Source organism: Heterocephalus glaber, unplaced genomic scaffold, assembly GCF_053883595.1.
Source record: "Heterocephalus glaber isolate CG9 unplaced genomic scaffold, H.glaber_assembly_v1.0 deba00001555, whole genome shotgun sequence".
NCBI lineage: Eukaryota > Metazoa > Chordata > Mammalia > Rodentia > Bathyergidae > Heterocephalus > Heterocephalus glaber.
Genome location: NW_028258346.1, coordinates 6,673,896 through 6,695,079, shown reverse-complemented (window position 1 = coordinate 6,695,079; position 21,184 = coordinate 6,673,896). Strand labels below are relative to the sequence as shown.

Here is a 21,184-nt window from a genome sequence, read left to right as displayed (position 1 = left end):
AAATTTGTTGAATAAATGAATCAAGATTAGTGAAATCAAAATTAGTGAAAGCAACCAAAAGCAGATATAGTAAAATATTAGTGGTGATATTTCTGCAAAACATACCATGAGTATAAAATAAAAATATTCAGAAAATTTTCCATTTGAATGATCTTTCAATGCAGGAGATAGATTTTATATAGATAGCTATTAAACTACAAATCAATGTAATCCCTCAGATCCATAATTCGGATATTACAATATTCATATTAAAACATCAAACATACTCAAATGATAAAATAGGTGAGTCTCATAACTAAAAATTAAGTTAAAATATTAAAAAATCTTGTCTATGCAATTTCTAGAAAGTAAATTAAACAGATTAAATTGCTTGTTTGACACTCAGGAGTCTAAGTGGAACTGACAGTACATTTCACACTGCTAAATTAGCATGAAAATGAAATATTCATGTTGCTCATGATAGTTTTCATAAGGCAGTTGAATTTCAGGATGTTCAGGGTATCTGAAATAATGCTACAAAACAAGTATAAAACTGTCAAGTTAATTGCTAATGCTCGATAACATCATGACTCAGTACTGAAACTCTTTGGACCTTATGTATCTTTTCACACTTATAGAATATAATCTCCTATCTAAAAGAATGATTAACTGGAAATAGATAAAACTGAATTGTTTTTGAAGGGAAATTTGACTCTTTGGTGCAATTTATTTTGATAGAAAAAAGAAAAAGAAGCCAGGAATGGTGACAGATGCCTATAACCCCAGAACACTAGGAAGCTGAGGCAGGAAGATTGTAAGTTTGAGCTCAGCCCAGGTAGCTTAGTGAGAAACTGTCTCAAAAATAACAAATAAAAATAAAAACAAATGGGCTGTGGATGGCACTCAGTCCAAAGGCCCTGGATTCAATCCTTAGTACTGTAAAAAGAAAGAAAAATGTTAACACTGATTGATTAACAAATTAATTGAAAAAATTACAAAAGATATGTGTAGTACATCCCATTCTAAAGAGTAAACAAACAAAAGTATATATTTTTATATCTATTTCTAAGGGAGTAAAAGTTTAGATATATACCAGAATGCTAACAGTGATTACCTTGGGGTTACAGAATTATATGTTTTTAAAAAATAACTTTTATTTTACCCCAATTTTGTGTTTTAAGTTTCCTTTTTTTTGTGTGTATGCTTTCATGTGATTTCCAAATTTTAGACTATCTGCAGTCAGATAAAAATTAATATTAGAATGTGGCCAGGGATTTAGCTCACTGATGCTGCCACCTGCTTCACAAGTGCAAGGTTCTGAGTTTGAGCCCCAGTACCTCCCCCCCCAAAAGGAATGAAGAATGTCTAATACAAAGCATACAGAAACTGCATTTCAAGTAAGGAGAAACTGAACATTTCCATTGTGAAACCCCAAATTCAGCCGCTTCATAAAGTCTGCCCATATGTCTTAGTCAGCATCCACGTTTCCCCATTTGTACTCCTGGCACTGTGGTAAGAGGGAGACATGATTTCAGTTCATCTCTGCAGCCTCCACAGGTCAGCACAGGATCTGCCTTCCTAAATTGCTATGTTGTATAAGTCATAATTCTTAAAGGAGTTTAATGTGATTTCCCCTAGGGTAATAGTTTTTCCCCTAGGATAATAGTATCTGTCAAGTTAGCAAATAGATTTAATGATGTATAGAAATTAAATATTTACTGTAAGCCAACCAATTATACTACACATGGAAGATTTATAGAAGAATGAGCACTTTACTTGGGGTAAAAATTACAATATGGTGGGAGAAACAGATTCAACAAGAAGAATTATACAGCGTAATTTTATTAGGAATAAGAAAAAAATGTAGGATTCCAGGAGTGTTTTGCTGGGGAAAGCTAAATTTTGACAAGAGGACATATTTGCTTATCTAAACAAATAACATTAAAAAAACATGTTGAAATGGAATAAAAGATGACAGTATTGTTACTTCTGATAAACAAAAACAGGCAATAGCCTAAGTTGCCACATGACAAGGAACAAGGGATGGAGTGGTTCTTTCTGCACAAAATTAAGTGTTTACAAAGCATACTGACTGCATTAAAAATAAAGACAAGTCATAAAAATGACAAGCTATGGTTTGAAACTAATTGTGTAACCAATTTCTGGCTATATTTCTTGCCAATATAATTTGGAAAATTAACTTTATATTATGAACTCGTCAGCCTCCTTTCCTCTAGTAGTTCTGATCATCACACAAATGGAGCCATTAAATACTGATCCTAGAAAGGACAGAATCATACTGGGACAAAAGTTATTATTTTAGGAGGTCAAATCTTACTCTTGCGCAGCCAACAGGCAAGTGTGTAGATTGCTGGGGATGTGGAGAGGTCAGGGTTAGGGAAAAGACCTACCTAATAGAAAGTGGTAAAGAAAGGAAGGGTGAAGAGGCAGTGACTCTTAGGTAACTGCTATTTTCCTTTGAAGCATCAATCATCAATGAACACCAGGGATTGAAGCATGAAAGTCAGCGAAACAAAGTAATTGAAACAAAGAATGCTTGGCCATATGAAATGACATTATTTATATATACTTATATACTTTTCATTGCCTTTTTTTTGTGAGACAGGTTCTCACTCTGTAGGTCAGGCTGGCCTTGAACTCAGTGTGTAGCCCAGGCTGGCTATGAACTTGCAGCAACTCTCCTGCCTTAGCCTCCTAAGTGCTGGGATTACAGGTGTGCAACACTATGCCTGGCTCTCTTCATAGCTTTTACACAGTACATTGTATTATTTTACCGTGTAGTTTGAAATAGCATTCTGAATTCTCATGTGTAAATCAGATGTCACATTTCTAGCAAATATTAAGGATTAATCAATGTTTCAATATATCTGTAATCTAGCAACAGAACCTTGTTAACATTTTTAAAAAGAATCATAAATAGAACTCTAAGTTCTTGAATTTGTTTATAGGGTTTTACTCTTCAGATATTAGTCTCTGTTCAGTCTCTGGCTAAGGTTTATATACTTAAGAGAAAATAAGTTGAAAATAAGTTAAAAAAGAAGGGTAGAGCAAATAGTGGTGATATCTTTAATTTATATATTATGTACAAAACAGTAGAATGTATAATGGATATTCTTTCCTAAAAATTATCTAAATCTAAATTATCAAATTAGGGGAAAGCAATTTACTTAGCAAAAATTTTGCAAAAAAGATTTAATGAACAAGCTGTCTCATATGTTGAAATATTTTCTTAAAATTTTATTCATAACTGGAACATTTCTATTGTGAAATATCTTTTTCTTACACACACACACACTAAAAGAAAGTATGAAATGAGATTATGCTTATTTCAAAATTACACACATGTATTGTTTTTAAATGTTATGGGCTTTTCTATAGTTAAATGATATGTGACTGAAAAAACATGAGCTGTGATAGTTGCCTTAAGTTCAGAATTGCATGACAGTCTGTTTACCCTTGATACCACCACAAAGGGTTGAAAACTGAAAATTCAAAGAGCCTTGGTATGTATATATGTGTGTATATACAGAAGAGGATAATTCACATTTTCTTTGTAAGTGAATAGTCAAACAGAAACTTTCTCTGTGCGTAACAGGGTAGGACTAACAGCTGGAAGATTCTGGTGTTGGGTACACACTCTTTTGACAGTCAATGATACGTTATAAAGATAGTTGACAGTTGTCATGTGCTTGATGGGACATAATTCTTTAGTGGAAGAAGTTAGAGCATGTTGGATGGAAGTAATAAAGAATAATTTAGGTGAGCTGGGAAATTCAAGCCAACATAAGAAACTGGAGAGGCCATCTGAGAGTCATTCAGATTTGGATAAACACTCTGAGTTTGTCAATTAAATTGTCAGGTTTGTTTGTTTGTTTGAAAATTAATTTTGACAAAATACAAACAAAAACAATAAAAGAAACATCCAAAAGTTTAAATTAAACTTTTCTCTTAAATTGTTGTAAAATGTACCATTCATTATTCAACAAAACTTAGTTTAATTTAGAAGACATGCCAAGACATATTCTAAGAAAAGATCAAGTGGTTTTATGTGATTTTAAATTTATATTGTCACTATGGCAATTTAGACAATTATAATTGTTATCTCTAATTTTTAATTAAAGAAAAAAGTCAACAGATGGATATAAAAAAATCTAAAATTCTTATTTATTTTCATTTAACTAAATTTCCTTGCCATACTAAGAAAACATTTTTGTAAAGGTTAAATAAAGTATTTCATGGCAACTGCTGCTACACAGTGCCTGTATAACAAGAAACATGAGCCAGACAAAATTGTGCAAGTTGGTTTTCTTTCCCAGTGAGGGAATGTGGTATCTAAGACCTTGTCCTAACTCATTTTATCCCCAAGTGTAAGTCAAGCAAGTCAAACATGAACTAATGCCTGAAGGGAAGTCCCTGACTCCAAAAGTATGGATTATTTCACATTTATCTTAAAATCTGCTCTCAGAGTTCTTAAAATTCATTAACTTGGCAAGTTGGGAATTATCATGAGAAATGAAATAATTTCATAACTATGAAGTCATCCAACATTCCATGCATCTGACACTCACTGGGCTTGGCCATGTCTTGGGCATTATTCTGACCTTTAAATAATACATTTTTCAATATCCTGGAAATAATTAAAAACATGGAAATAATTAAAAAGTGCCACAATATAATAGGTATGACACTGTCTTTCAGCTAATGCTTTTCTTATATAGACTCATGATCAGTTCTGATTAAGGACTGTCATAGTATATACGCTGAAATCTTTGTAATGTTCTTAATCAGTATTTCCTATTACTTAAAAAATAGCAAAACACCATTCTTTAATGGTCCAGCTACATTCCCTTTTCCAAGCACTCTATATTAAAATTCACACTTAAAATTAGTTCAGTGAAGGACCCTTATGATTAGTTTTTTTTTTTGGTACCGGGGATCGAACTCGGGACCTTGTGCTTGCAAGGCAGGCACTGGAACCCCTGAGCTAAATCCCTGGCCCAGGACCTTTATGTTTAGACATCAAAAATTCACATTTGCAGAGCACAGGCTTGTGAAAAGGCTTTGAGTGTCTTGTAAAAAGCTTAAGGAATCTCCAGTATGTTTTTTCCAAAGCTATATTTCAAAATCTAAAATTTATTGCCAGTGGGGGGACAGAGAGACCATTAGCACCACTAGCAATCATTCCTCTGGGTGCTTCTCGGCTGAAATAATCCACAGTCAACCCCTTTCACGCAGGTTTGTAGGAAAATGCCAGAAATCAACCCTGGGACTGGATAAAGTGCCCTATCACAATCCTCTTTGCCATTTCTTGTAAAAGACTTTAAAAGTCTTAAAAAAGGTCATATTGCAAATGATTTTTACAAAGAAACTAAAATATACAGGAAAGCTCAATCTCAAACTTATGTCTCTGATTTAAGTAGAATAAATGTATCTCCCAACAGAGAATGAAGAAATTCCAAATACGCTCTGTGCATGAGATAGTAAATAGCCAAAACTGCCAGGGCTGCATTTACTTCTACTGGTGACTTTAGAAGGTACTGTAAGCTCCCTCAGATAATGTGAGTTTCTTAGAATTCCTGATGAAATAAAAATATTTTAAGGGAGAAAAGTGAGGGAATTGAGTCTATAGATTGCTTTTCTGCTGTTTTGATTACTGCTAAAAACTGAAATAAAAATGCAATTGATGGTGAATGGACAGTAGTTCCGGGCACTCAAATGGAGCCAGTGTTTACAGAATATTTTGGATTAAAATCCTTGCCAGATGGTCCCAAGGAGTGTTTACCTCACTGCTGATTTTAGCTATCTTAATGTCAGCAACAATAAAAAGAAGCTTGTTACTGCCACCGGGGAGCAAAGGCATAAAAATCCTTCTTCTCCAAATGGAACTGCTAGTTGCTGACAGCTGTGCCCTACACAACAATAAGGGTGATCATGTAGATTTCTGGGAAATTATTTCCATGATTAGAGAAAGAAACAATATGTGGCAAATTTAACTTATAATAAAGTCTACTTTAAATACATAATGTTTTGCAATTATACTATGCACTTTTATTTTATGATAAACAACAATTTTTATAGAATAAACACAAAAGATTAAACAAGAGTGTGAACAGTTAAGACTGCATGTGGGCTTGAGAGTTGGTTCCATTTGAAGTACATTGCTAATCTCTTCCTGTAGCATTTTCCTATTTTATGAGTTTTCATTAAAGGCCACAGACAGGCCAAAGAGGTAGGGATGGGGTAGGGTTGGGAGGACTAAGAGCTATTGTGGGTTTTTTTTTTTTCCAACAAAGTCCTTTTTAACTAGAAATTACTCTTTATTAATTAAATCACCAGGGATTTTTCAGCATAAGACTTAACATCTTAATGACCAACAATGGCTGGGCCCTGGGGCTTGTTCTGCCACTCCCAGTCTTTACTGGGGTTGAGAGGGAGAGACATTACCAACAGAAACAAAGTCAGGTTGCAGGTCCTCCTTTCCCAGTCATTGGACAAGCTGTTCAATTCTTGTCCAGAGCAGGAAAGAGCCAATTCCTCAGAAAAAGTCTAACAGAGTTTGATATTATGTCATAAGATCTCTCTTAATGATTTAGATTTTATCAATAGTATTGATCCAAAATCAGTTGCTTCTAAATGATTTTCATTTTACTTTTTGTGTATGTAATTTTAATAATCTCACTTCCTATGCAGAAATGAATCAACCTAGTGCACAGGAAAATCCCTCAAACTTGAATAGCCTCAAGCTGCTTCAGAAAGAGGAAACAGATTTCCTGCTCCTCATTCATCTAAGAGAAGAACACATATTGCTCTGATTCTGTCCCCAAGTTCAAAATGTTACATTTGGCCTTGGAATGTACACAGAGCCAGCTTCAGATAGGTTAATTTAAATCCTCCAGAAAGGGTGGCTGGAGACAGTATGCAGGCAGCCCTCTTCAGAAATTTCTTAAAATCAACTCTTCAGAGTTATCCATGGTTGTGTACAAAGGTGGTAAGTTCCCAACAACTTCTGTTATTCCAGTTCATGAACTAGGCTCAGAAAAAGTGCAGGAATTACCAGGAGCAAGAGCAGAAGCAGTGGACCCACAAGGTAGAACCTCTATAACTCGAGGCTTGTCAATGATAAGGGCCATGCTGTTTCCCTTTTCACAACGCTGACAATCCATGGTTGGTGACCCTCACCATACTTGAAGGACTTGATTTCACAACAAAAGCAGGCTGTCTGTTCTCTTGGTAGACAAATCAATAATCCACCAGAGGTTTCAGCTGAGGTTCCTTGAAGGATCCAACCTGCCACTGGCCTTGCTGATGGCAGCCATCTTGGCAGTGATGGCAGGTTATGAATGACAAATGACACCTCCTTTGTTTTGTGCAGTTCTGACAGTGTCCTGAAATACCAAAGCCTGTGACATCTGTGGCTGCATGGGCACTGAATGTGTTCATTAATATAGGAGCACTTCTTTTAGGATAGCTATATTGAACACAGCCTCCTGATAGGCCAGCTTTACTTCTTCTTTGGAGACCACCATGATTATTTTCGCATCTCTCAGGATTATCCAGTCACTAGTGGGCACTGACAGCACCCTGAGCTTTTGTTTTTTTTGGTACCGGGGATCGAACTCTGGTCTTTGAGCTTGCGCAGCAGGCGGCAAAACCACTGAGCTAAATCCCGGGCCCATCAACCTGAGCTTTTAAGGTTGTGGTTAACACAAGCATATCCCCTACAACTGCACTGTCAGGCATTATGAATTCATTTGATTGACATAACACAGTGGCAACTCCACCAATGATAACCCAAGGGACCATGGTTTGTTTACCTGTGACTGCAGTTCCTCCCTTCTCAGCAGCATCCTTTGATCATGAGTGGTGTTACCTTTTTTTGATCCTCATTCGTATTTGGCTGACACAGAGTAATGTTAACATGTTGTCATATTCAGTGATGCCCAGGGCAGCAGGTCACTCAGCACATTGGCACAAACTATATGCCCCGCCATGTAGGGATCTTCCACCAAGAGGTAGAAGCCAGTGGTCTGCACCAGTGATAGACCCCCGTGTCTCAGGGGGAGGACACAGTACAGCCCAATGCTCAGGGTTGGTCAGGCTGGGCCGGGACTGCCTCTCCCTGGCCTCCCAAAAAACCAAGGCCTAGTGGGGGCCATAAGAGGCCAGGTCAGTCTTGCCAGGAGTTTGAGCAGTATCTCCAGGGGGACTCTGCAGCCTCTGCCTTTCATGCTGGAGAAGCCCATCAGCAGCCAGTTGGGGCTGAGGCCTAATGTCTGGGGCTCTAAGGGCTGGTAGGAGCCTTCCACCACTGCCATGGCCTATTCACTGGCACCTGCTGTGGCTTCCACCATTGTTGAGACCCCACAGGGAGAAAAGGGATGGGGTGTAGGAGGTCCTTTGATTTTCTATTGTAGTTAATTTGAAGTAACAGCCAAATATTACTGGCAGAGCTTCTCCACAGCACACCTGGCACCAAGGCACACTTTCTTCAAGTCGCCTTCTTGGACTCTCAAAAGCTATTCTTAGTCCAGGTATACTGACAGCATACTATGGTATATGTTTTGAGGCCAGTGCCTCTTTTTGTGTATGTATTTACAGTACATATTAAAGCATTCAACATGATACAAAGAATATCATTTATAATTTTAATAGTATTAAAATATTTGAAACCTATGTTCTAGAGAAATGTCAAAAAAGTTATGAGAAACCTCAACATTTATCTATTCAGTGAACATATATTGAGTGCTGTTATAAGGAAGATATAGGGATAGATATTGTGAAAACATTATTAAAGCCTCATACTCTATTCCCCTTCTACTATCAGCAAACACCCACCAAACCTCATTCACATTCACATCCACCCTCATTCTCTCCCTCTTGTCTCAGGATAGGAGGAGGCTCTTGGGATAAATTGTAAATGGTCACAAACCCTCTTCAGCAACTCTCCTCAAGATCTAGTTCTCTATCTTTTAGATCTGGCCTAACCTTGTGACTTGTTCTGCCCCATAATATGTGGCAGAATGACACTGCAAGTTCTGAGCCTAGGTTTAAGAGGCCTTGTGGTCTCTGCTTTTGTTTTTCTCAGACAATTTTACCATATGAAGAAGCTGGCTAAAGAGGTCACATGGAAGAGAAGCAAGCCACCTGGCCACAGCCTGCCAACTATGAAATATGCAGGTGTGGCCACCCTAGAACACCCAGCACCAGCTGACATGCCAGTTGACTGTGGCCTCCTGAGGGAGTCCAAGTGAGACCAGCAGAAGAATATCCTGAAAACATCGAGATTTCTAACCAGCAGACTCAGGAATTAAGCCATTAAGCTTTGGTTTATTAAGCAGCAATAGATATCTGATATGAACCTCTTCTCATCCAAGATCAATTCTTTCATCTGTAATCTTGATTCATTCCTCCTCTGCCCTTCTAAGACCTTATGCCATTAGTCATTCCTTCTCTACTCTGCATCATAAATCTCTTTGCTCTTTATTTCTTCTCATATGAACTTTTCTAAATTTCTTCCACTTAAAACCTTTCCTCAACCCTGCAGCTTTTTATGGATATCATCTGAATAAGATTTTTTTAAAAAAGGGCTCAACCTCACTTTCTTACTTCTCATTCATTTCTCAACCCACTGTAGGCTGGCTTCTAACTCTGCTGAAAGTGCTTTCCTTAGGCCATCAATGATGTACAAATGCCAAATAAAAGTTTCCTTTTTTTGGTTCCTGAATCATTCAATCACTGTTATTTCTATCCCTCAAAACACTTTCCTTTCTCGACTTTTAAAACATCATTATGACTTGATTTTCCAATTATCTTGACTTTCCTTATACTTCCATTCCTCCTCAGTAGATGCCATTCCTTAGCCTACCCCTCTCCTATTCTACTATTGGTCCTTATGCAACCTCATCTCCAAGACAGCTCCAATGATCCTTGCCTCTTATTACCCATGTCTTTGTGTAGTCTCCTCCATGTTAAGTAGATCTGATCTGTGTTACTTCTAGGAAATTACAGAAATGACAACAAATGACTTCTTAGGCTAGATGATAAAAGATACTGCAGCTTCTGTCTGTTCCATCTTGGATCACTTGACCTTTGTGAAGTTCAGCTGTCACATCATGAGGATATGGAGAGATCTTTGTTGAGCTGAGGCCTCCTACCAACAGCCATGTGAGTGCCCTATTTTGGAAGTGGCCCCTCTACCCTAGTAAAGCCTTCAGATGACAACCTCCTGCTAATGTCTTGATGACAACCTTAACAGAGACTCTAAGCTAGAACCACTCAGTTAAACAACACTTGAAATTTCTAACAAAACTTTAAGATATAAATGTTTGTTGTTTTAGCTATTCAAGTTTTGGGTAATTTGCTATACAGCAACAGGTGACTAAAACAGATTTTGGCATCTGCAAATGAGATGCTACTCTAACAGAAGCCTAAAATGTAGGAGGGGCTTTGGAGCAGAGAAGTAAGTAAAAACTGGAAGGTCTTGGAGAGAGGGTTAGTGAATGTCTAAGGTGCTTTAAGGAGATTAATAGAAACTTGATGGTCTTAGTGGAGGCTGCTAGTGAAGCAGTGAGGAAAACATCATTGTAAATGGTCAGAAAGGGGATTACTGCTATGGAGAAGCAGAAAGTTTAGCATACTATTACCTATAGTAACACAGAAAAGTGAAAATAGGCTTAATAAACTATGTGATCTCGGTAAGATTTCTAGGCAGTGCTTAAGTGTCTCCACTTCTACATGCTGTTTATATTAAAATCAAAGAGGGGAAATATTGAGCTTAAGGAAAGACTATTAAATAAAAAGGAGCTAGAATTTGCTAGTTCTGAAAGTTCCTAACTTTATCAGATGCCAAATGATGCTACAATCAACAAATGGCTTCCAGGCAAAGCTCACCAGGATATTACCAACCAGGAAAACCAGGTCTAGAGATGACACAGAGTGTGCCTATGAAATCCTTTAAGACCATATAAAGATCTAAATCTGAGCTTCAGAGAAATGCTCAAACAAAAAGAGTTAGACATTGAAGGGTAATGTCCCTCAGCAGTGCCAGCAATCTTGAAACAGAAGAGCTTTGTATGTGTCTGTACATACAAATGCCATACTGGGAATTGAACCCAATGGTTCAATTGGTAGAGCAAGAGCTCTACCACTGAGTTATATTGTAGGCCTTTAAAAAGAAAAGGGGGTCTTGTTAGTAGTCTAGGTGGTCTTGAATTTGTGATCCTCTACCTCCTAGCACACCACCATACCAGGTAAGAAGGGCTTATCTTGAAGAGATCTGTGGGTATGATTTTGTCTAATGTAGTGAAGCTCAATAAAATTAAATTGACAGAACTGTTTAAAGAATTACATTGGGAGAGACACTGCCAACTTAGACTGAGAGTACAAAATGAAGAGACCTTTGAATCTTCAAATTTCTATCTGCAGAAAATAGGCTGAGAAAACAATAAGGTGCAAACAAAGCCTAATTTTCATGGAAAATTATGGATGACTCAAAGGCTATAGCAAAGTGCCCAAAGCTACGAATCATGGAGTATTATTCCCTATCAAGAATAGTACCAACTACTGATCAAGAAACATCAAACATCTATCTGGTCGGATTTCAGAATTTCTATGGACCAGTAACCCCTTTGTGTTTCCTGTCTTCTCCTTTCATGAATGGGAGCATCTACAGTAGTTACCTATGCCAGTGCCACTGGACAGTGTTCTGGAGCATCAGCTCACTGAGAAGGCTTTCTTCTCTTAGTGCTCTCTTTGTGGAATTCTTAAATAGTCCCACTGCTCCCCAGGCACAGATGGCATGCCATATCTATCTCTCTGGGGCAGACTATTCTTTTGAACTCCAGACTCTTATATCAAATATGTCTATTCTACATGTCCACCTGGATATGTTAGAAAGGCAAAAAGGAGAATAAAATAAACTTTGGCTAAAGAGCCAAGTTATTTACTGGCATTGTATAATTTTTTTTCCCACAGAGTATTCACAATAATCTTATTTTGTATAAGAGGAAACTGAAGCTCTGAGAAATTGAGAAGCTTTAATCTTACAGGTATAAGAAATCATAGTAATGAGACTAAGGTGTTTATGGCTTCAGATTTATACTTTTTTAAATATGTCATTCTTCCCGCACTTCAAAGCAACCTAAAACTCAGTGTGTCCAAATGGCTTCCGGGTCAGTTTATTGTGCACTCACACTATTCTCTGTCTCTAAAACACTATTCTACACATTTCTCCATCTTGGGCTATAGCAACATTACCAACTTGTCATCTAATTTTGAAATCAGATCAAACCAAATCATTTTTTCTCCATAATCAAAAATAAAATCATGGTGTTTTTAATCTCCCATGTATCTTTCAACCAGACTTCTACCACTGCAAATCTCTCAGTACTTTGAAGATGGTATCCCATGGTCTTATGGCCTTATTATGGAGAGAAGTCCACAGAAATCTGGACTGTCATTCCCCACAGAGTATAGTGTGTTGTTTTCCTTGGGTCGATTTCAAGGATTTCTTTTTACCTTTAGTTTTCATATTTTTCTGGTACCAGGGACCTTGAGCTTGTGAGGCAGGCAGCGTAACCACTGAGCTAAATCCCAGCCCCTACCTTTAGTTTTCAGTAATTTCCTGATGATATGCCTGGTTGTGAATTCTTTGGATATACACAGTTTAGAGTTTATCTGAGCTTTCTGGATTTGTTAGTTTCTATCTTTTATAAATTTCAGAAGTTTTCTGGAATTATTTAACTTTTGCCTCATTTTCTTCTTTTTCATTTTGGAAGTGCATATGTTAGACATTTTGAATTTTCTCATGGTCCTGGTGTTCTACTCATTTTGTTTGACTCTTTTTCTTCAAATTGAATGATTTCTACAGATATCTTCCAATTTACTGACTTTCTTTCTGCCATGTTGCACCGTATTTCTCTCATTGAGTAATAAATTACAAATTTAGTAGCTTAATACCACATGCTTTTATTTTCACACTGTCCATGGTCAGGAGTCCAGACAGGGTCTCACAAGACTGCAGATGAGCTGTCAGCTGGGCTGCACTCTTATCTGGATGCTCTACTTGGGAAGAATCCACTTCTAAGCTTACTCAAGTTGTTGGCAGGATTTGTTCTATGGCTTTAGGAGAAAGGCTTTCACTTCATACTGACTGGTGCTGGCAGCCACCTTCAGGCTTGGAGGTTTCTCACAGCTCTCTGCCCCACAGCAGCTGGCTTCTTCAAAGTTGGCAAAGTGCTTGCACTTCTCTTCACAAAAATTTGAATCCCTACTTTAGGCTTTTATCTGATTAAATTAGGCCCACTCGGGATTATCTTTTTTTTTTTTTTTTTTTGGTACTGGGAATCGAAGTCGGGCCCTTGCACTTGCACAGCAGGCAGCCAGGGATTATCTTTTTTTAATTTAGGATTTTAATTACAGCTCTAAAATACTTTTACCTTTGGCAGCTGCTTTAAAGTATATACTTTAAATATGATAAGGCCAATATTCAGGTCACCTTAGAGTTTGTATCAGTTTGTCTTTTGCTTGAAATCAAGCAACATCATTTTACTATTATTTTTATGGTATGGGAATTGAATCTGTGGCCTTTGCAATTAGCTACACCTTCAGCTATTTTATTTTATTTTTTTGAGACAGGGTCTCACTAAGTTGCCCAGGCTGGACTTGAACTTGTGATCCTCCTGCCTCAGCCTCCCAGAGTGCTGAGAGTGATTAATCCTTCTCCCCCCACTAGACTCTTAACGACTAGGCAATTTTGGGTTATGTTATGAACACTGTTAATGCTATGTGTGGAGTCTCGATTCTCTTATGACAGTTCAAAGAGTGTTGATATTATTCATTTAATAGGTAACTAAGTTACTTAGACTAAAATAGAAAACTCTCGCACCTCCTGAATAGCAGATTTGTTCAGTTCTTCAGGACTTTTTCAAACTGCTTTCAGTTTGCTCCATGCATGTGTGGCTCAGCCAAGCAGTTGGGCCAAATTTACGTGTATTATGTTCCCATTTTATGGCTTTCCCTTTGCAGGATTTTCTCCTCACTCTCTTGCAGCCTTGGTTGCTGGGGCTTTTCTCCTGGTATGCTGGCCAGAAAGATGATGGTTCACCCCTGATCTCCCACGACACTTACCCTCAGCGCAGAGCCACAAAAAAATGGAGAATTCACTGCAGATTACTTTCTCAGAGTTCTGACTCTCCAAAATCTGCTTGCCTTTGTTTAGTCTCCAGAGCCCTCAGATAGTTTGATTCTGTTCAGAATTTATAACTTTTATTCACAGAAAGATCAATTTTGTAGGCATTTCTACCAATTTAGCCTTCTATTCTGTTTTAGTTCAGTCACTACATGGTGGAAGTGGCACTGTACAGTGCTACCTTGGCTCACGAACTTAATTCTTTCCATGATTCTGGTCACAAACCGAATTGGATGAGAACCGAATCAAATTCAATGGTTAGATTCAATGTTGACCTTATGGGGAAATTTGATTCGATTCTTCTCCCATTTGGCTTGGAATCAGAATCATGAAAAAGGAATAAGTTCATAAACTGAGGCACCACTGTATCTGGTTTGGTTAAATCAAAGCTTCCCCTGAATCTGAGCTGCATATAAAACTCATGCATCCAGTGTCTAGATTCAACTGTATAATATGAAACATGTCTTTGAAGACCAACCTGTTGGTGTTTTTTGCTGTCATCCCACCTGATCTGAAGTGTACTAAAGTGGAATATTTAAGGGCCCTCATGGTGGCATCTATGATTCTGTGCAGCTGAAACGTGCTCAGTTATTCCCTAGGAAATAGTTTTGTTCTTCCTTTGTTCAGGCAAGAAATTGTTGTGGGATATCCAGTGTTGTAAGTGATTCTGCCTCAGACATGTGTTAGAAACTATAAGGAGAGTTTATAATTTTTCAATTCTAAAGGATTGTTCAGCTCTGGATTTCTGGAATTGGTTGTGTCCATGTTTCTTCCCATCCTACTGGGACTTAATGTTGTTAGCAACCTCCTGTGTGGTTCTAAAATATCTTGACCTCTTTGAAACCTTTCCAGGTGTCACTGCCACTTTACTAATCTCTGCAATACAAGCTACATTGTTTAGTGGAGTTAAATTCTATGAAGTTAGAAATCCCTTCCTGAGACTACGAAATGCTTAACACCCAAGGCAGCACAAATATGCAGACACAATTGTTCCTAAAACGAAGCTAGCTGGGCTATGCAGAATTTGACTTGGGAGTCTGGAAAAGGAACATTGTGCTCACTTGTGGGTCTCTGACTAGCTCCAGGTGCAGTTTGAAGCTAAGTGGTTAGTTTTCCTGAGCTTCAGATGTAACCTCTCATTAGAACACAGCAGAATTTGCAATTGTGGATGTAAGGAATTCCTTGAAGACCCTCTGGGCCCATTAAAGCATCTGGCTTCAGAGGGTCTGAAAACATACTTCAGTATACACAGATATAGCAAAGAGATACTGTTTTCTATAAATGTGATTTTAAGTTTTAGCCTACAGCAAATTATAGTCACTGTTGCTCATCTTAAAGTTTGCATACAGAGTGTGCAGTTACCAATTTAGAAGAAAAAGAAAAGTTAACAGATACCTGTCTTATGTTTCTAGTTTGTCAGTAAAAGGTTCTTACTGTTTTTGGTACAGTTAAGACTGTTATACAGTTAAGACTTTGAAAAGGTTCATATTCAAAGAATCCCATATTACTCTAGTTTTAGACTTGCATGGTCTACTGTACCAGAGATTTCTCAGCTTTTCTCTTAGAACTGTAGGGTCAGGGGTCTGTAGACAGGGAAAAAATAGAATAGGAACCTCATTAGATCTTCTAGCTAATCCTGACTAGCAGGAGTTAAAAACAAACTTTACTAGAGAAATTCCCCTGGGAGGCAGGTCAAGGTTTGGGGTACAGAGAGAAAAACCAGATAAAGAAAGGCATCAAATGGCCTTGGGAATTGCACCAAGAGACCAGAAAAAGAGCTGACAAGCAGGACACAGACAGAAAGCCAAGTGCACAAATGATAAACTGCCCCCACCTCCAACAGAATGTAGGAGAAACAAAGGGGAGGGACGCTAACTAACTTTAAAGCAGTGTTTGCTCACACCTATGCTCTAACATATATACTTACATCCATGTGTATTCACTCTAGAGTCACTATATTATTCACTCTAGGGTCATTATAGAGTACAATAGATATCCACATGCCCCCTTACTGACTCTAAGCTAACCATGAATAAGGTAAGCCCTTGCCAACTAGCCACCCATCCCAAAGATAAGGTCCTAAAAGGTAGGTCAAAGACAAGTAAACAAACAGAAAAAAGCTGCAAATAGACCACAGGAAGAAATGATGTTAATCAGAGATGTCCGGAAGCCAATACAGTTACGGCAAGTTCCTGGTGTGTGGGGGGAAGGCCTCTGATCCCCCCCAATAAAAGCAGCTGGGAATAAAGGGCCCATGGGTTCCCCATCTTTCTAGAGCCCCCTATCTGATTCTTTCTTATCAGGGTAGGTATCTATCTTCTCCCTCCTCCCCCTTTCTTTTCCTCTTTACAAATAAAATGTCTTCCTTTTGCTAAACTTTGTCCCTCTAATTTTTTATTGGTGTTGAGTTTATGATCCTGGTGGGCTGCCTGGACAGCACAGCAGTGGTGCTCCTTCTCCAGATGTGACATCATTGGTTTCAGAACCTCACAGCTTCACCTTTCTAACAGACAAATGTTTCCAAAATCCAGGAGAGCAAGATAATGCTGTGGCAATAATACTATGTATATAGAAAAATCAAAAGATAAGTCTCCTTATCTATAAAATATGTTTAACAAATACTACCAACAACACAGGGGTGTTTGAAAATAAAACTACTACTAAATACAAAAAGGCCTTGAAAATATGCAAAAGAGCACAAATACGGAAGGTGTAGAGGTTGACAGTGGTTGTCGATTCTTCCCTGTTGATCTCTTCCCTAACCAGAAACTGTGTTTCCCCATACTCCTGAGCCAATGGTTCTTATGATTCCCCCTTCCCATCCTGGCTCAACTGCCCAGGGAATCCTGGGAGTCATGGAGGGCTATACTAGCTATGCACCTTCACATGACTGTGAGGAGGGTTAGGCATCCTCTGCTTTGCTCTTTGTTGGCTAAGTGGCTTGCTGTGTGTCTATGAGCACAGTGGCTACAGGGGTAGGGTACACATCATCATAGCTCTTCCAAGGCGCTCTCCTTGCCACTCAAAATCCATTGCTGGGACTGTAATCACCATGGAAACCTTCAGATGACCTAAAAGGTTATACAGCAAGAGTTAACATGGCTGGGATTACAGAGATGTGGGTTTTTTGGGTCTGTTTCTGTATGCTCTCGATAAGAAAAAAAAGAAAAAGAAACTTAATTCTGAAACACACAATATCCTTTATGCTACAAGGGGCAAACAATAAAAAACTCTCTAATGTGGAAATTTCTCAAGAAGCAAATTAGAAAATAAGGGCATGTGACTCACCCTAAAAATATGAGTGCAATATCATATTGTGTGACAAATTTTTGTAAGAACTTTTATTAAAAAAAGATTTATGTAGTTTTAATGTCCTGTCAGATTTTGAATTAAATGAATATATGAAAATAAGAAATATGACACTATATCTACTTTTCCAAACTTTATGAAACAACAGTGTGGCAATTTGATGAAAAAACAAGAAGTCAAATGTACCTACTGAAAAAAGAAAAAGGAAGATGAGGCCTAAGAGTAACACATACTCTGAAGCTGGTCTACAGACCAGATGGAAAAACTTGCTCTCTAATCTAATGATTTTCTTTTAATCTTAAGCAGACAGTAGGTTGCCTTATTACCCAGAATTTAGAAATATATTAGTTTTCAGAGTACTCCTTAGGACTTTTTTTATTCATTTAACACCACATCTTTGTATTTAATTCATTCTTGTATTATTCCTGCAGGGCATAACTCTCTAATTAGTCCCATCTAAACTGACAGGAAAATGGAATTACACTACTTGAAAAACGGACATCCTTTGCTATATCTTTTCTCAGTGCTTCTTTGGGCCTAGTTTTTCTTGCGCTCACAGCACCACAGGTTGTAAAAGCTGTCTTTAGAGGGTGCAGACTCTGACTTTGCATTCCCAATATATAGCATGTGCCTGGTACAGGATAAATGAATGAATAATGGTGCCCAAGACATAATGCTTACTGTATACCAAGCACTGATATTATTTGCTCATTAAGTCTTCACACCTAAAGGAGTAGGGATTATTTTATCCTCATTCTACATTGAGCAAACTGAAGCACAGAGAATAAAGCACAGTTCCACAGAGCCAGGATCTAGACCTACATGCTTTGGCTCTGGAGTCCAGTTCTTAGCCAACACATCCTGCTGCCTCATCAGCACCCATGCTCAACAGGAAAATGCTCCATTCCAGGGGGAGCACGGGTGCGCTGGGCCCTACCTCTGAACAGTTCTGGGTTTCCATCAGCTGTAGTACATTGTGTGGTTACTTGGGAGACTTAAACAGGGAAAAACTGCAGACAGATACACAAATGCAGAATGAATGAATCCCTAACCTTAAGAACTGCTGTGTTTGTAAAGCTGTTTCTCAAATACCTGTGGGGACTTGTGAGAGCGCCAGCTGTACTGGTGACTATGGAGACTCGCCAGCAGAATATTTTCATCGGTATCCACCTGGCCAAACCGCAGTGTCTCCTGTGTGTCATTACAGATCAAAAAATGGCTGAAGACCAACTCTTCTACCTCAGGGCATTTGTTCTGAAAGAGAAATATGAAAGCCAAAGTGTATCAGATTAATTGCAAGATGTTTGGCAGCTGTCTGCCCAGTGGCCATTGTTACAACACTAAAACCCTAAAGGATCTGTTGTCATTAGCTCTGGTATACAAAGTATTCTATACTTCCAGGATAAGCACAGAAATTACCTTAAAGAGATCAGAAATGTTCCAAGAATGTGTTTTGATTTATACAGAATAAATCATACACACAGATCAGTAAAAGAACAATGAGATCCTTTAAACTTAACATTTCTTAAAATGAATTAACATCCTACAAAGAGCGCTGTACTGGGTAGTGCACGTTTTTGAGTAGTGTACTAGAGGCTAGAATTACCATGTTCCCAGCCTCCTAAACTTGACAATCAAAACCAATTTACAAAGCCACAGTTTGTACCCTGCAGAAAGTAAGGATCATTTAGGTAATATATCCCCAGATCCCTCAAGGGGGAGGGTGCACAAGAGTGTGTGTAAATCTGCTCAGAGAGAGATGTAAATAAAACCATAACATTCCTTCTATTGGGAAGAGGCTGAACACACAAAACAGATCAACTCCAGAGTCAGTTTAAGTCAAGTTGCAGTTTTTAACAGAAATAATGTTAGTTGCAAAACTGTTTCCAGTACCTGTTTCAGCTAATAGTCATCAATCAGCTAATATCCTTTATTAATCAGCTAAGGCTCAGCACATTAGTAATATGTTCCCATGTTGATACCTCTTTCTCAACCAAATGGGGACTCAACTGGATGCTGTTATAGCAAAACACTGGCAAAGTGATGAGTATTTCTGTGATTATGCTTTTATCACTCTGGTTAGGTTAGGGTTTAAACAATAAGAAATATACTTTTGGTAAATTAAAAGCATAGCTAAATGATTAATTTGCTAATAATTAGCTAATTAATCTGCAGAGAATGGGATAAAATATGCAATGGATGCTTCTCTAGTTGGCCTCTATTTCCTGGCTATGGATCTAAACAATGCCACAATGACATACTTCATTGTTTGCCACTTTATTGAGGGGAGGAAGAGTTAAGAGATACAGTTTAGAAGCATAGTGATTCAAGGGATTAAGAGGAGTGATGTCAAGGAGTCTATGAATAAATGAACTTTGAACCTAGCTGGGATGGAGACCAGATCTAGAAATTCATCAGGGAACAAAGTCACCTTGGGAAACAGAACTCACCCTAGCCATGAAAAATTCCCCTAAAGTGGTTGGGCAGTATTGCGTGGTTGCAGGTAGTGAAGTGGTCCTGACATGCTCATTCTTCTATAGGCCCTTGAGGACTTTTAAGCCCTCACTCTATCATCCATGTATTCTGTAGAGCTGAACCATGCTTGAAAGCCACACTCCTCACCAAAATTAAAACTTGGTTGATACCAAAGCACTTATAACCAACTACCTGTTGTCTACCATAATGCTTTCTGCTGGGCTTTTGATCATTACCCATGGGTTCAATATTTCCTGCTATTGGGTTTTAGACATCCAGTCTTGCCTAGTCCCTGCCCAAGCTCTGGCTACATCTCAAATTACTCATTTGCTGATAATGTTTGTGCAGGACATCCTATTTCTAAAAGCCCTTTCCTACTCCTCCATCACTACCATGGCCTTCTTTCAATTTTTCCAACATGTCAAGCTGCTTCCTGCCTCATCTCATTCCTTCTGCTGAGACCTCTTTCCCTCCAACTTTTGCTTGACCAACTTAATTCTGCTCAGGTTTCAGGTTCCTATGGTAAGGCCACTTCCTCAGAGGAGCCTTCTGAGTTCTTCCCCAGATCATACCAGGCTCTCTACTCTTATATCCATCCACATGACACTATATTTTACCTTCAGAGTGCTCGAACCAATAGCCTCCATCATTAGACTCTGCCAAAATAGCAGGAATCAGATCTGTATTATTTACAACTTTATCTCCAGTACTTAAACCAATCCTGACATACAAGTATTCAGTAAACACTTAGGATGCAAAAATTAAGTAGAATTTAATTTTTAACATTATATAATATAATATAATATTATAAAACATAATGTTCAATGTATTAGAAAATATAGAAAGTATTAATTTAAAAAATCTCTAATTTCACACTTGTCAACAACTGCTATTAACATTTTGTGATTTTTCAAGAAAGTTTTTCCCTTCTGAATGGCTTGCCTATCCAATTCTATCTTATATATTTATCTACAAACCTCTAATCAAACTGGAATGATAGTATATAATTAGTTTTGATGAGATTTTTCCATTTAACATTACAAAATCAACATAAATGGCTCTCCTTGTAAACATTTCTCTCTCCTTTCCATCCAAGAGTACAAACATAAAGGAAAGGATATGATTCCAATCTCCCACTTAGTTACACATCCTGAGATTAAAACTTAGTTTTCATAATGAATTGGGATCAATCTCAACACAAAGGTTAAGTTA

General features: G+C 38.0%; 1 protein-coding gene and 2 pseudogenes across 10 annotated transcripts in view; all 3 read right to left on the bottom strand.

The window, feature by feature from the left end:
- Positions 1 to 21,184, bottom strand: part of Vps13b (vacuolar protein sorting 13 homolog B) — a 728,055-nt gene that overhangs the window by 65,651 nt on the left and 641,220 nt on the right. For all 9 annotated transcript variants that reach the window (XM_087190742.1, XM_087190740.1, XM_087190746.1 and 6 more), the window contains one exon: positions 18,590 to 18,751. In XM_087190742.1, coding sequence (XP_087046868.1) covers positions 18,590 to 18,751 — 162 coding nt within the window. The remainder of the gene's footprint in view (positions 1 to 18,589; positions 18,752 to 21,184) is intronic.
- On the bottom strand, positions 7,020 to 7,560 carry LOC106009841 (selenide, water dikinase 2-like; annotated as a pseudogene).
- On the bottom strand, positions 7,450 to 18,583 carry LOC147824080 (selenide, water dikinase 2-like; annotated as a pseudogene). The gene has a single exon (XR_015442937.1). The product of XR_015442937.1 is annotated as a selenide, water dikinase 2-like (transcript).